General features: G+C 38.7%; 1 protein-coding gene across 5 annotated transcripts in view; it reads right to left on the bottom strand.

The window, feature by feature from the left end:
* The window catches only part of LOC133289018 (uncharacterized), a 33,384-nt gene extending 20,744 nt beyond the window's left edge, over nucleotides 1-12,640 (bottom strand). Inside the window, exons 1-4 of one of the 5 annotated variants that reach the window (XM_061486868.1) lie at nucleotides 12,492-12,629; nucleotides 12,217-12,400; nucleotides 10,863-10,916; nucleotides 10,562-10,642 (exon numbers count right to left, since the gene is read on the bottom strand). In XM_061486868.1, the coding sequence (XP_061342852.1) occupies nucleotides 10,562-10,642; nucleotides 10,863-10,916; nucleotides 12,217-12,396 (315 nt within the window). In that variant the 5' untranslated portion in view covers nucleotides 12,397-12,400; nucleotides 12,492-12,629. Of the gene's footprint in view, nucleotides 1-10,561; nucleotides 10,643-10,862; nucleotides 10,917-11,263; nucleotides 12,178-12,216 lie in introns of those variants that run through there. The other 4 variants (XM_061486871.1, XM_061486869.1, XM_061486867.1 and 1 more) reach the window with 4 other exon arrangements.
* Nucleotides 12,641-13,166: the final 526 nt, after the last annotated feature.

The following is a 13,166-nucleotide window of genomic DNA, read 5'->3' as shown; positions in this document are numbered from 1 at the left end:
CAAGGTCCCAAGTGCCATTGGAATGAAGTGCAGTCATCTCATCAAGCATCGCTTGGCACCACCCTGGATGGGAAAGTGCTTCACCTGTGGTCTTAGGAATAGAAACAGAAGAAAGACTAGAAACAAAGGTGAAATGAGGTGGAGAAAGACGGTCATAGCTCAAAAAGGTATAAAGAGGATAAGGGTTACGAGTAGTACATGTACCTTTTCTTTGAGCAATGGGAAGAGCCTCTGGTGAAGGAGCCGGAGGGGAAGAATCAACAGCAGTGGGCGATGAGTCAGCAAGAGGCGAGTTGACAGGAGGCACAGTTTTGCGATGCTGATAGGTGAGAAGTGGACAGTCCTCAGGTATGGAAGCAATAGGTTGCTCATCTGGAATAGAAGCACCTGCAGCTGGCAAAGACAAGTCAAAAAAAGGAACAGGAAGAACATGATCAACCTGTGACAATTGAGATGGGATAGTATTAAAGGGATGTTGATCAAGAAAAGTGACATCAGCGGAAACAAAGTGACATCAGCGGAAACAAAGTGACATCAGCGGAAACAAAGTAACGCTTAAGATCGGGAGAATAACAACGATAACCCTTTTGAAGACGAGAATAACCAAGAAAAATACATTTAAAGGCTTTGGATGTTAACTTGTCCTTACCAGGAGTGAGATCATGAACAAAACAGGTATAACCAAAGACATGTGGGGATAGAGGATAGAGAGGAACATCTGGAAGCAATAAGTTATAAGGAATGTCATTATTAAGCACAGATGAAGGCATACGGTTGATGAGAAAACAAGAGGCAAGGACTGCATCAGCCCAGAAGTGAAGAGGAACATGCATGTGAATAAGAAGAGTTCGTGCAGTCTCAATGAGATGTCTATTTTTACGTTCAGCTACTCCATTTTGTTGTGGAGTGTGAGGACAAGTAGTTTGGTGTAAAGTACCCTGTGTGGCTAAGAAATTAGAAAAGTCAACAGAAACATATTCCTTAGCATTATCACTACGTATAATACGAATAGAAGCACCAAATTGAGTATGAATTTCAGCAGAAAATTTTTGATAAATAGAAAATAACTCAGAACGGTTTTTCATTAAATAAATCCAAGTACAACGTGAAAAATCATCAATAAAGGTAACAAAATACCGAAAACCTAAAACAGACACACTACGACTAGGACCCCAAATATCTGAATGAATAATTGAAAAATGAGCATCAACTCGTTTATTGACTCGATTAGCAAAGGAGGAGCGTATGTGCTTCCCTTGCTGACATGACTGACAATCTAAAGTCTGAAGACCGGATAACAGAGGAACCATCTTCTGCAATTTTGAAAGACTAGGATGCCCGAGGCGACTGTGGATGAGTTGTGGAGATTCTATGAGAGAACAAGCAACTGAAGGACTCGGCACAACCAGGTAGAACAAACCCCGTGACTCACGGCCCACTCCAATCGTCTTCCCCGTACCCAAATCCTGCACAGAAACAGAATGGTTTGAGAAGGTGACAATATAGTTAAGAGAGTTTATCAATTTACTAACAGATATTAAATTATAAGGGATGTCAGGAATGTAATAGACAGATGTCAAGGTCAATGAGAAGGTTGGACAGATTTGTCCAATCCCATGAACAGAGGCCTTAGTTCCATCAGCAAGAGTAAAAGAGGGTAAATTATCAGAATATGTAAGGGATGAAAAGAGTTCCTTATTACCACAGAGGTGATCAGTAGCACCTGAGTCAAATATCCAAGGACCAAGTGATGCAGAATAAGAAACACAAGCAACGGGATTACCAGTTTCTGAAGCAGAGGCCTTCCTGAGAAGGGTCTGGAGTGCTGCATAGTTTTCAGAGGGGAGAGAGACTATACCATTTGAAGCAATATCCGATCGAACTATATTAGCAGCATGTGAAGGTTGCAGGTGAGGATACTTTATGTAGCAACGTTCCTCATAATGACCAAGTTGCTGACAATAATGACAACGAGTTCGCTGACCACGTCCTCCTGGGCCACGTCCTCCCTGGCCTCTACCACGACCACGTCCACCTCCAATGTTCCCGCGAAAGTCAGTACGAAAAAATAGAGCGGTGGAATCAACAACAGCAGACGATGCAGGAGCAGATTTCTTATTAAGATTCAGAAGACGCTGATACGTCATTGATAGATCAGGATCCCCACTAGTCAAGATAGTATCCCGAACATTATCATATTCTTCGGGGAGACCAGAAAGTGTGGCAACCATAAAGAGACGTTCCACCCGTTTTCGATATGCAGAAGCATCAGTAAGGTAGGGCAACATATCCAAATATGCCTGCATCAAAGATCGACTTTTGCCAACATATGTCTCCATCTGAGTGTCAGATGATTTGCGCAGATCCATAAACTGAGACATGATGGAATAGAGCTGCTGAACATCATTAGTGTAGAGGTGTTTTGCTTCCTCCCACACTTCAGTGCAAGTTTGAAAAGAATAGAAAATGTCCAAGACGACTGGATCACTAGACTGCCAAAGGATACTCAGAAGCTGGTTGTCAATCTTTTCCTAATAAGATTTTTCTTCATTAGGAACATCAGTAGATTTAGTCATGAGATGGTTCCCATGTCCCTGTCCAAAGAACCAAACTCGAACAGAGGTGGCCCAGTTATTGTAATTAACAGAACCCTTCAACTTTGAAGAGGTAATGGGCCCAACATTGGTGGAGATGATATTAGGAGAACTTTTGACAGGACAAGAGGGAGAATTGACCTCTGAATGAACAGGAGAAGTTGCTGCCATTATATTAAATCACAAGGGTATAAACCGAGTAAATAGGAACGAACCTGATCACAAATCAAGAAGAAGAAGAGGCGCGCACAAAAAGTTAGACCCACAAAGATCCAATCACAGATCTGGAAAGGGGAGGAGAGGACGAGCTTTTCTGTCAAAGAACGGCCGAAAAATTCCACCGGAACAGTGCACACGCGTCGGCAGAAGGTGGCGCATGAGCACCACACGCAGAGGAGAAAGACGGCGCGTGACGGCTGCGATGGTGATCGGACTTCCACAGACTTGGTCGCCGGGAGGAGAGGCTCTCGATCACGTGTGGTTTGGTTCGAAAACTCGTCGGAAAACTTCTCTGGCGGCCTGAACAGTGCTGGACGGCGGTTCCGGTGGCTGTCAAAGGTGCTGACGCGTTCGGAAATTATTCAAAAGGAGCTTACAGCCCTGTATGGCTTGCCAGAAGGACGCACGACAAAGAAAAGAGAATTCCTAAGTAATGGGCTTAGGTTTTAAAGCGAGAACGAAGTTTTAAGCGAAAGCGAGGGTCCCCAAAACAATAGAGCTCTGATACCAACTTGAATATGAAATAATATGTTGTAAATTAATCTGATACAAAGAGTTACAATATATAGAGACCCTAATGGACTTAAGTGAGAAGCCCAGAACTAATCCAAAAAAATATTTATATATAGGAAGTAATCTAATCATATCTAATCATATCTATTCTAACAGACACAACCAAATACAAATCAAATACAATTATATATTAATTAGATAATATCCTAGCACTCCCCCTCAAGCTGGTGCATCTATGTCATAGGCACCAAACTTGTCACAAATATAGTAGACTAGGACTCAAACGAAACTTCTGAAATGCTTTCCTCCTAAAAGTGAGGATGAGAGGACTTATCTTCAAAAAAGGTATCTACCAGGGAAACAAGGAAATGGTGAATTAAAGGACGGTAGCATTTTATCCCTTTCTATCAGGGGTGTAATTCAAGAAGAATCACTTACCAAACTCAAGGATCAAGTTTGCTACAGTGTTGTTACTAAATATGAACAAAGGAAACACTCAACAACTCGAGGTGTTACCGATTGATCAAACATGTTGTGGTTAAAACATGAGATGGAAGATTTTGTATAATAAGAATAGATGGAAAAAAGAGAGGTCAAAAGGTGTTACCATTGATCAAACATGTTGTAATTAAAATAACTTCCCCTTAATAAGAGCCAAGAACAAATGTTCGATTGAGGTCAGCTAAGGATTCATAAAGTCTCTCCTTTGCCATATGTTTCTGAAACTTGGTGTCAGCTACCAAGTCTCCAAGATCAGTCTCATAGTGAAGATCAAGTTCATGCCACAAATTCCGCAGTTCAATATAATATTCAATGACAAACATGCCTCATTGACGCAACTCTTATAGTTTATTCTTGATCTCAAAACACTTGAGAGGCATTTTCTAGGTCCGAATAATTCCTTTTTACAGCATCCCAAATCTCCTTAGCTGTCTTAAGGAACAAATAAGTGCGGCTAATTTAAGGCTCCATAGAATTAGTCGGCCAAGCCATGACAATAGAGTTGCTGATCTCCCAATCTTCATATTTTGGATCATTTTCAGGAGATTCTTTAACCTTTCCCGTGAGATAACCCATCTTGCCCCTTCCTCTAATAACCAATTGAAGTGATTGAGACCATTGGAGGAAGATTTTTCCATTCAACTTGTGATTAGTTATCCGTAAGGATTGACTTTCACCATAGACCTGCGAGTTGGGAGCTAAAGAGTTGCCGATAGAGTCGATGGAAAAAGCCATGAGAGAAAAGGATACCCCATACTTATCAGTTGCACGTAGTGGCCAGTAGTAGGCAACCTTAAAAATGCTATAGTGGTAAAGCAGGTAGCTGATATAGCCGCTACTGTGAAGTTCAATTATGTGAAATACAATATAAAATATATATTATTTAATATAAAATAATAATACATTAATTATTAATTTGACTTATTCAAAAAAATTAGCAAAGAAAGAAATCAAATCAGATTAATCATATACTCATATTAATATATATAAATAATACACATTGGACTATTGGAGAAGGGAACAACTGCAGATGGTTTTTGGGCTTGACTTGCCACAAAATGAGTGAGAGGGACAGATGGGACTATTCTTTCTTCAAGCAAACATAGCAAGAGAGACAAGGAATATGTCATAGGTAAAAAAAAAAATCAGTGAGAGATCAACATTGTGTCGTAGTCAGAGAGATTATGTTGTTGTGGGCTTGCCAGAAAATAGGTAGGAAAGAGATATCAAAGTTGGAAAATGAGAGAAAAAGAGAAATGAAACAGAGACACCGTTGCACCTTTGTAGATCGAGATTTGAAGTAAATAGATCATAAGAGAGATAGGGTTCAGAAATAAAAAAGGATGAGAGTCCATTCTACTGTTAAAATTAAATTATTAGTCAATAATACACATAACATAAAAAAAACCCTCTCCCTCCCTTGTTGGGTGGAAATTGGGCCACTACGACTGCGAAACGCTACTTTAAATTGCAGCCGCTATGGCCACCATTGTAAATCGTAGTGTCATGTTGCGGCTGAGTGCCCCTACCCGCTATTGATGCAGTATAGTGCGCTAAAGCTCCACTATTTTCATCTATGGGATACCCAGAAAAAAGTGTCTCCAAACACTAATTCGAACCCTCAAACAGATAGGAAAGAGGAAGACGAACCGAACGAGACCAGTTCGAACCGGAACAGGACCGGACAGGGTGGCGCATGGCTTTCACGCACCAAAGGAAAGCTGCGCGTGGGGCTGACGTGCCGATCTGCTTCCGGCGCATGGCGACACCTGGGTGGTTAGAATCTGGTGGGCCTTCTTGGAACCTATGGATCAGCTCTTTCTGATTTTGATGGTACTGGTTTTGCTGGAAAAGTCACCGGAAAAATTTTCCAGTGGCAGCTGACGGTGGTGACAGGATGGGATTCAACCGGTTGTGGACTTATACAGTGATTGGTAGCCTTACTTTGTCTTTAGGGCTTTGAATGAAAGAAAAAAAGCCTTGACAGTGCTGTTTTTTCAGTTTTCCGGCTGGTTTTTTTGTTTTGATGGTGGTTGGGCTTGTTGAGATATATAGTCTCATATTGGTTGTATGTGCAACTAATGTGGAGTTTATAAGGCTTTGAGCACTCCCACCCTTTGAGCTAGCTTTTGGGGTGGTGTATCTCAAGGTTCTTTACATGGTATCAGAGCCTCGCCGTCCCCCACTTTCTCTTGTGGAACTTCTTAGCACAGGTAGGCTGGGCCGGTTGCATCATCCACTCTTCAAGCCCAATGGGCTCTTGTGTGAGGGGGCGTGTTGAGATATATAGTCCCACATTGGTTGTATGTGCAACTAATGTGGAGTTTATAAGGCCTTGAGCACTCCCACCCTTTGAGCTAGCTTTTGGGGTGGTGTATCTCAAGGTTATTTACAGGGCTTTCTCAGGACATGAGAGCTCTTGATACCATGTGAAAACTATGTTTTATTCATCATTTGACAAATGGAATGAGTTTACAAATATAACAAAGACATAAGGGTAAAAGAATAAAACAACAAAAGCTATATGGGTTAAGCCCATAACTCCTAAGTTACATGAAATTCCCACAAAAGCACTTCAGAAAGTGTCAAGATTTTTCCTCTCCCAAGAATTTGAACCCTAGTAATGTCATACTCAAAATTTACCCCGAAGAGAGATTCAAATATCTAATCCTATTCAACAAAGTTGTACAATGTGGCACCATCCTTGCTACACTCCATTTTGAGATTATGATAATAGTCCAACTCGATCCACAAGCCATTGAGAATGTCATAATAGTCAATCACATAAAGGGTTCCTTGATTGGTAGAAAAAATCTTAGTTTTCAATTCGTATTAAGTGGCAATGCCTATTAAATAGAATAAATCTTCCAAAAGAAATCCCAAATATTTTGGGCAATGGGCAAGAACATGTAGTCCAAACTAACCTTTGGAATGTGTAAAGAACCAATTCAACCTAGAAAGTTAAACTATTATATCTCTACAGAATGTTCCATAGCCAAGTCATGATAAGAGATTTTTCACTATCCCATTCGATGAACTTGGGATATGTCTTGTTAGGAGGTTGCCCTTCGATATGATTCAACTTAAAGCACACTTAAAGGGTAGTCAAAACAACCTGGACGAGTATAATTAATATTTTCCAATGAGATGGTTGGTCTGATGCATAATCAGGATGTCATTAAGAGTGTGTTGTGAGTCAAGATGGATGATAGATTGAGAAGTATGGGCTAGTTGATCTTAGAAAAACTATGAGTAGCTTGAGTGTCAAACAAGGTTGTCGGAGGTGCAATAGGTGGCTCGACCATGGAGTGTAGGAGAGAGCACTTGTGGGGATCAAAATGGTGGCTAGAAGCGCATCTACAAGTGGTTTTGGTCACAACTCATGGAATTGAAGTGCTGGAGAATGGAGCGCAGGTGAACGCACGTGGCTAGGCTGCCGACAATTAGCTTTCAATTGATGAATGCTCCAAGGACAACAAGTGTGACAGTGGGGTCACTGGCCAAAGAAGGTGGCCAACGAAAGACATTGGAGGCAGCGACTAAAGTTTGTATAAGCCCAAAAATAGGGTCTTCGAGCATAATGTATGCCCAGAATATAATTCGAGTGATGGGTCGTGTTACGTGTAAGGAGTTAGTTGCTCTGTTGTATTTGTAAGTAGGAGTTTAGTAGTTAGTTGCTTTGGTGTATTAGTTTGTAAGTAGTGTTAAGCAAGTTCAAGTTGACGGGTGTGTGTGTGTAAGCTACTGTCACATGTATTGTTACGTGTTAGCTATTGTATGTCATTGCTTGTAATAGGAGTTAGTTACAGAGTCTTGTATAAGAATTCAAGAGACCCATTGAGGCTTATCATCGAATAAGAAAATACATTTGTTGGTTTCTTTCTTTCCTTAGAACTCTGTTCTAACATTGGTGCTTTCACCATTGTGAACTTGTCATATTTTTTAACGAGAATGGAAAAAGGTCTTATTCAAGATCGAGCTTTGTTCTCCAAGATCAATAATCTGTTGCAGCAAATTCATGCTGCAATTTTGGGTATTGATGTTGTGACAGCAAGTGCAACGCAAGATCAAAATTGCTTCAAGAAAATCCACCATGCTCCCAAGAAGGTGTCGGTTGATGCTGTGGACTCGCTTGATTTGATGGATCTGCAGCAGTCGTCCTTCGGCAATGGCATTTTGGTGCGGATGGTGGACACAATGGGAGGAGAAAGTAAGGTGAATGAGGAAGAAAATGAAGAAGCCAATAATAAAATGGCTGAATCGAAGGAAAAGAATTCATTTTTGGAGAAAGAGCTATGGAATTCAGAATCAGAATCACCATCTCCCTTGCAAAATTTGCATCTCTCTGTGGGACGATCACCGCGATTTTTGAATTCAGAGTCCGCGATTGAGCGGAATTCACCGAGACCCACCTCCTCTCCACCAGATACACAAACCCCAAGGTTTGAAAAGAGTTCAGAATTGCAGAACCAGTTGAATCTTGCTCAAGAAGATATAAAAAAACAAAGGAGCAATTCATTCAGTTGAGCCGCTTAGCGCATGAAGCAATAGCATCCAGTGCACATGAGCAGAAATTATCTGGTTATGCACACCAGGTGTTTGCTGAAATGACGGACCATGATGATACATCTCACTTCAAAGTCATATTTTTTGCCTCAGATAAATGCTGCAAGAAAAATAATGCATGTTTTCTATTTGGTAAGGTAATGATATCTGACCCTTTGTTCTTTTGGGATCCTGGAGGATTTCTTTTCATTTACAATGCCAATAATATCAAGGGCCTTTTTTCTTTCATATGGTCTTTTGCCTCTCTATTTCTTTATTTTCTTTGTGTCGTTAAGTCCTAGTTTCTTGCCTCTCTGTTCCTTCTATGGAGCTAGTTGAGTATGCACTTGCGAAGGTTGGCTTTGAGAAGAAAATGATGAAACCCAAATTTGGGAGGATCTTCAACATTCCCTTGCTGTCCAATCTTGCCAAGAATGAGTATGCCAGGCACTTGTTTGATGAAATGCCTAGCCTAAATACAAGATCTTGGTCCATAATGCTATCTGACCCCTTGTTCTATTGGGACCCTGGAGGATTTTCTTTTCTAAAAATAGGGGATATTGATTTTGCAAGGTCTCTCACACCCCAGGGGTTGGCAGATACACTGTGTGATTCACCTTATTACATGGCTTCAGAGATAATTCAAATTCAAAAGTATGATGCCAAGGCTAATTTATGGAGTGTTGGTGCAATATTGTATCAGCTAGTGATTGGGAAGCCGCCATTTGATGGAAATAGTCAATTGCAGTTTTTTCAAAATATTTTGGCATGTACTGAACTGCACTTTCCACCAAAGGCTTTAAAAGAGCTACATTTTGATTGCTTGGATCTTTGCAAAAGCCTTTTACATCGAAATCCTAATGAGAGATTAACATTCAAAAAGTTCTTCAATCACAATTGTCTATTGGAGCTCAGGTCAATCAGGAATGTTGATCAGTTTCAATCACATCAATCAGAAAGATCAATGTTTCATCAATTAGTTAGCTCTGCCTCTAAAAAAATTTCTCAATCACATTCTGAGTATCATGTAGAGTCATTTGTAGATGATCCGGTGGTAGTCAGTTCGGTTGCCAATGAGACCATGCTGTTACAAATAAAGGATTGCAAGATCACATCATGCCATAACAACTCATCAACCGAAGCTCTTAAAGCAAACCTCAAGATTGCTCACGAAAAACAGAAACTTGGAAAGCAGATTACAAAAAAGGATACATGCAAATCTACACTAGCCCCTTACAAGGTCACCGAAAAGTATGGTTTCTTAACTAAACCTATTTTCCAAACCCCTGTGTCTGGAACAATTGCTGATTTTGAGTTGTCCATGGAGAATAAAAAGCTGCTTGACGTACTGCCTCCACCATGTGGGTATAGATGAGTTAATTTTTTTTTTTTTACCTCATTTGGACCTTGAGGACAAGGTCCATTTTGTAGGGGTGGGTAATGTTACACGTAAGGAGTTAGTTGCTCTGTTGTATTTGTAAGTAGGAGTTTAGTAGTTAGTTGCTTTGGTGTATTAGTTTGTAAGTAGTGTTAAGCAAGTGCAAGTTGACGTGTGTGTGTAAGCTACTGTCACGTGTTAGCTATTGTATGTCATTGCTTGTAATAGGAGTTAGTTACAGAGTCTTGTATAAGAATTCAAGAGACCCATTGAGGCTTATCATCGAATAAGAAAATACATTTGTTGGTTTCTTTCTTTCCTTAGAACTCTGTTCTAACAGGCCGCCTCGAAGGTGGCTGCCACGATGAAAGCATATTCGGGTTTCGCAAAAGCAAAGTCTCCAAGACCAGGGGCTCTAATATCAAGTTAAAATTCGGAATTTTGAATCTGAATATTGTTTACTTGAATGTTCATGTAATATGAACCAATATGACTGATTGGTTTCCTAATAAAAAGTTGATTCTAGAGAAAGTGAGAAACAAATAAGGAGTGAATCAGACCTATAATTTGTCACATAGCATCCCTATAATTTGTCATATCATAATCTATCCAATAAAAGGGAAAAAGAAATCTGTAATAATTACACAATTATACATTCTATATTTACAATACTATGTTTCATATAAAGCTCATCCCAGAATTTTCCGCCTCTATTTTTAAAGGGCACCGAAAAGACTCAAAGTAGTATGTGTCAGTGTCCTAGAATACAAAAATAGATGCAGTCTAGAAGTATATGATATAATACACTTACATCACCCACACATTTCGTTACATCTTCTACTTCTGCTCTGCCAAAGGAGAACTGTATGGAGCCTATTGAAATAAGCAATTCCTGAAAAAATGCATAGAATAACTAACCATAGTCTCAAAAGAAAATACATTGAATGTGATTAGCTGTGAAAGTTCATGACCCTTTATGTAAGATTATGAGATGCAATAAGACGAAGATAGTTCAGCAAAACCACATGCAAGGTTAAAACGTAGACACAGATACACATGGACAATCATAAAAGGAGGAAGAAAAGATAATATGGATATATCAAGACAAAAACCTTAATTCTTGGAGTCGCCCAATTGTTAAGACTTTTCTCCTCCCATGTCCCAGCCTGTATTAGTTTTGCAACATTCAGATTGATTGATATAAGAAAACCACACAACTAAGCATAGTTTATACTCTATATCCTTAACAATCCAAATAATCCCAAACTAAGTGTAGCAAAATGCATAAGTAGATCTTCATTTCCTTGAAAATTTGCAATATCTAAAAAACAAAAATGCATCAAGTAGATTGTAACACTCGCGAACTTGGCAAGTTGGCAAGAGCCACAATTTACTTGTATTCCTGAATTTAATTCTTCCAAAAGCTCCTTTTCGAGAAATACATAACACAGCCACATCGGATCAAACAGAAAACTGATGGAAGTTTGTGTACATGCTAGATATTATTCATTACCTCTATATTTATCTTCAAAAAAAAATATTGGTCCAATAACCTAATTCTTCCCATTATCATCCTTCCAATGTCCATTATCAAGCATTATAAAAGCAACAGCCACAATCTGTTCCATACGTCAATTCATTAAAAAAGTTGTCTTTAAAATTTGAGACATTGCAGAAAAAGTCTGGAATGCTTGTCTGACTGTTGCTTATAACTACTTAAACCATTGTTGTCCATAAAGTAATATTTAATGGTACTTCTCCCTAAATAAATTTCATATATTCTTTCACAATGATTTGAAACTTTTATGTCCCTTAATATTAAATATTACATACTACAGTTCTTGAAATCAGTTATCAATATTTTTATTATATACAATATATTTTAAAAAATAAAATAAAATCAAACTCCTTCGAGAAGTAATACAAGAGGGACTCTTCTTTGCCCTTTAAAAAAAAAAAGAGTAATGCTGAAATCCTTTCAATAGGTTACTGATAGGACCCATGACAAAGTACTTATACAATTAGTTAGGCGGTTAGAGTTGTAAAAGGAGGGGCCTATAAGGAGGGGAAAGAAGGAGAGGGTCATTCAGATTTGTTAGTTTGTAAAACATGGTAAACGCTTGGAGGAGAACTCTCCGCTTTGTTCATTGTTTGTAAATCAATTCTTTTTCTTTCTTTCTTTTTTTTTTTTTACTTTTCATTTCTGTTCTCTGTTTTCCTATCTCTCACTCTGAAAACTCAGAATCGTAACAGTTATGGAATCAAAACCCACTGACTTCCGAAAACACTAATGCACCCAAGCAATATTAAGTATAAACATAAATTACATACACTGATTTAGCTCACCTGAAAATCGTTTGAACAACCATCGCACAGGAGCGGGATCCAATGGTTAGTGAAAATTTCGAATGACCGATTTTTCTTTTTATATAAGTTATAAAAAAAAAAAAAAAAAAAAGGTCATACGCGATTCCAAGCTGAACCAAGCGTGGCAGCCTGAGATTGAGAATGGGGAGCATCTTCTTGGCTTAGCTTGTGGGGCACTGGCAAAGGTGCTGCATCTTCGGTGATTTTCCTAACCCAATACGTGTATGAGGCTCCTTGTTGCTCTTCTTTCTCTGACGAGGCTAGTGCTCCAGACTCCATTTTACTACTTCCTCGACAAATCAACCAATTTTAAACTTAAAATCAAAAGAAAATCAAGAAGCAGCAATGGATCGTTACAAACGAATAACAAGCACCAGAACCGGAGATTCTTCAACGAAAGCCGTGCTGTATTCCAGGGTAATAGAGACGAAAGCCGTTCAACTGAAAAAATAAAGGACAGCGAGATATAATTATTAATTGCTCTTCCAGAAGCTTCCCGTAGATCGGAGAAGAAGGGTTGTGAGGCTCAAAATGACAAAACCATGAATTGCCTAAACAAAATATTTGTCTAATAAAAAAACAAAGTATCAAACGACCTTTTGATTATTAATTTAATTTGTTTCATTCTTTATTTTAAAAATTTTTTGACAAAAATACTATTGAGAAACTATTTTTTTATGGGGAAAATATGTATCATGTTACATGAGAATTATTTTTTTATGTCGTGATCCTTCGATCTTCAATTTAGGTGTAGAGATTTTTTTTCTTATTTAATAAGTGCTGAACCCATCACTAGTTAAGTTATAACACGAGAAGATTACCAAAAAAAATAAAAAAGTTATAACATGAGAAAGTTAAAATACTTTTTATACCATTTAATATCTAGTCAAAGGAAGAAATTTAAAAAATTTCTTATAATTTTACTTTTGTTGTGAAAAGAGTGGTCAATAAATGGAATCAATTCAAGAAAAGAAAGTTACAAGATAGAGAGAAAGAGAGTAACGGAGAAGAAGTCAAAAATTATATTATTCAGTGTATCAGAATACAAG

Source organism: Gastrolobium bilobum, unplaced genomic scaffold (assembly GCF_033153095.1).
Source record: "Gastrolobium bilobum isolate Gb01-03AN ecotype WA unplaced genomic scaffold, APGP_CSIRO_Gbil_v1 utg123074, whole genome shotgun sequence".
Classification (NCBI taxonomy): Eukaryota; Viridiplantae; Streptophyta; class Magnoliopsida; order Fabales; family Fabaceae; genus Gastrolobium; species Gastrolobium bilobum.
The sequence above is the reverse complement of the archived record's forward strand: the minus strand, read 5'-3'. Positions and strand labels throughout refer to the sequence as shown.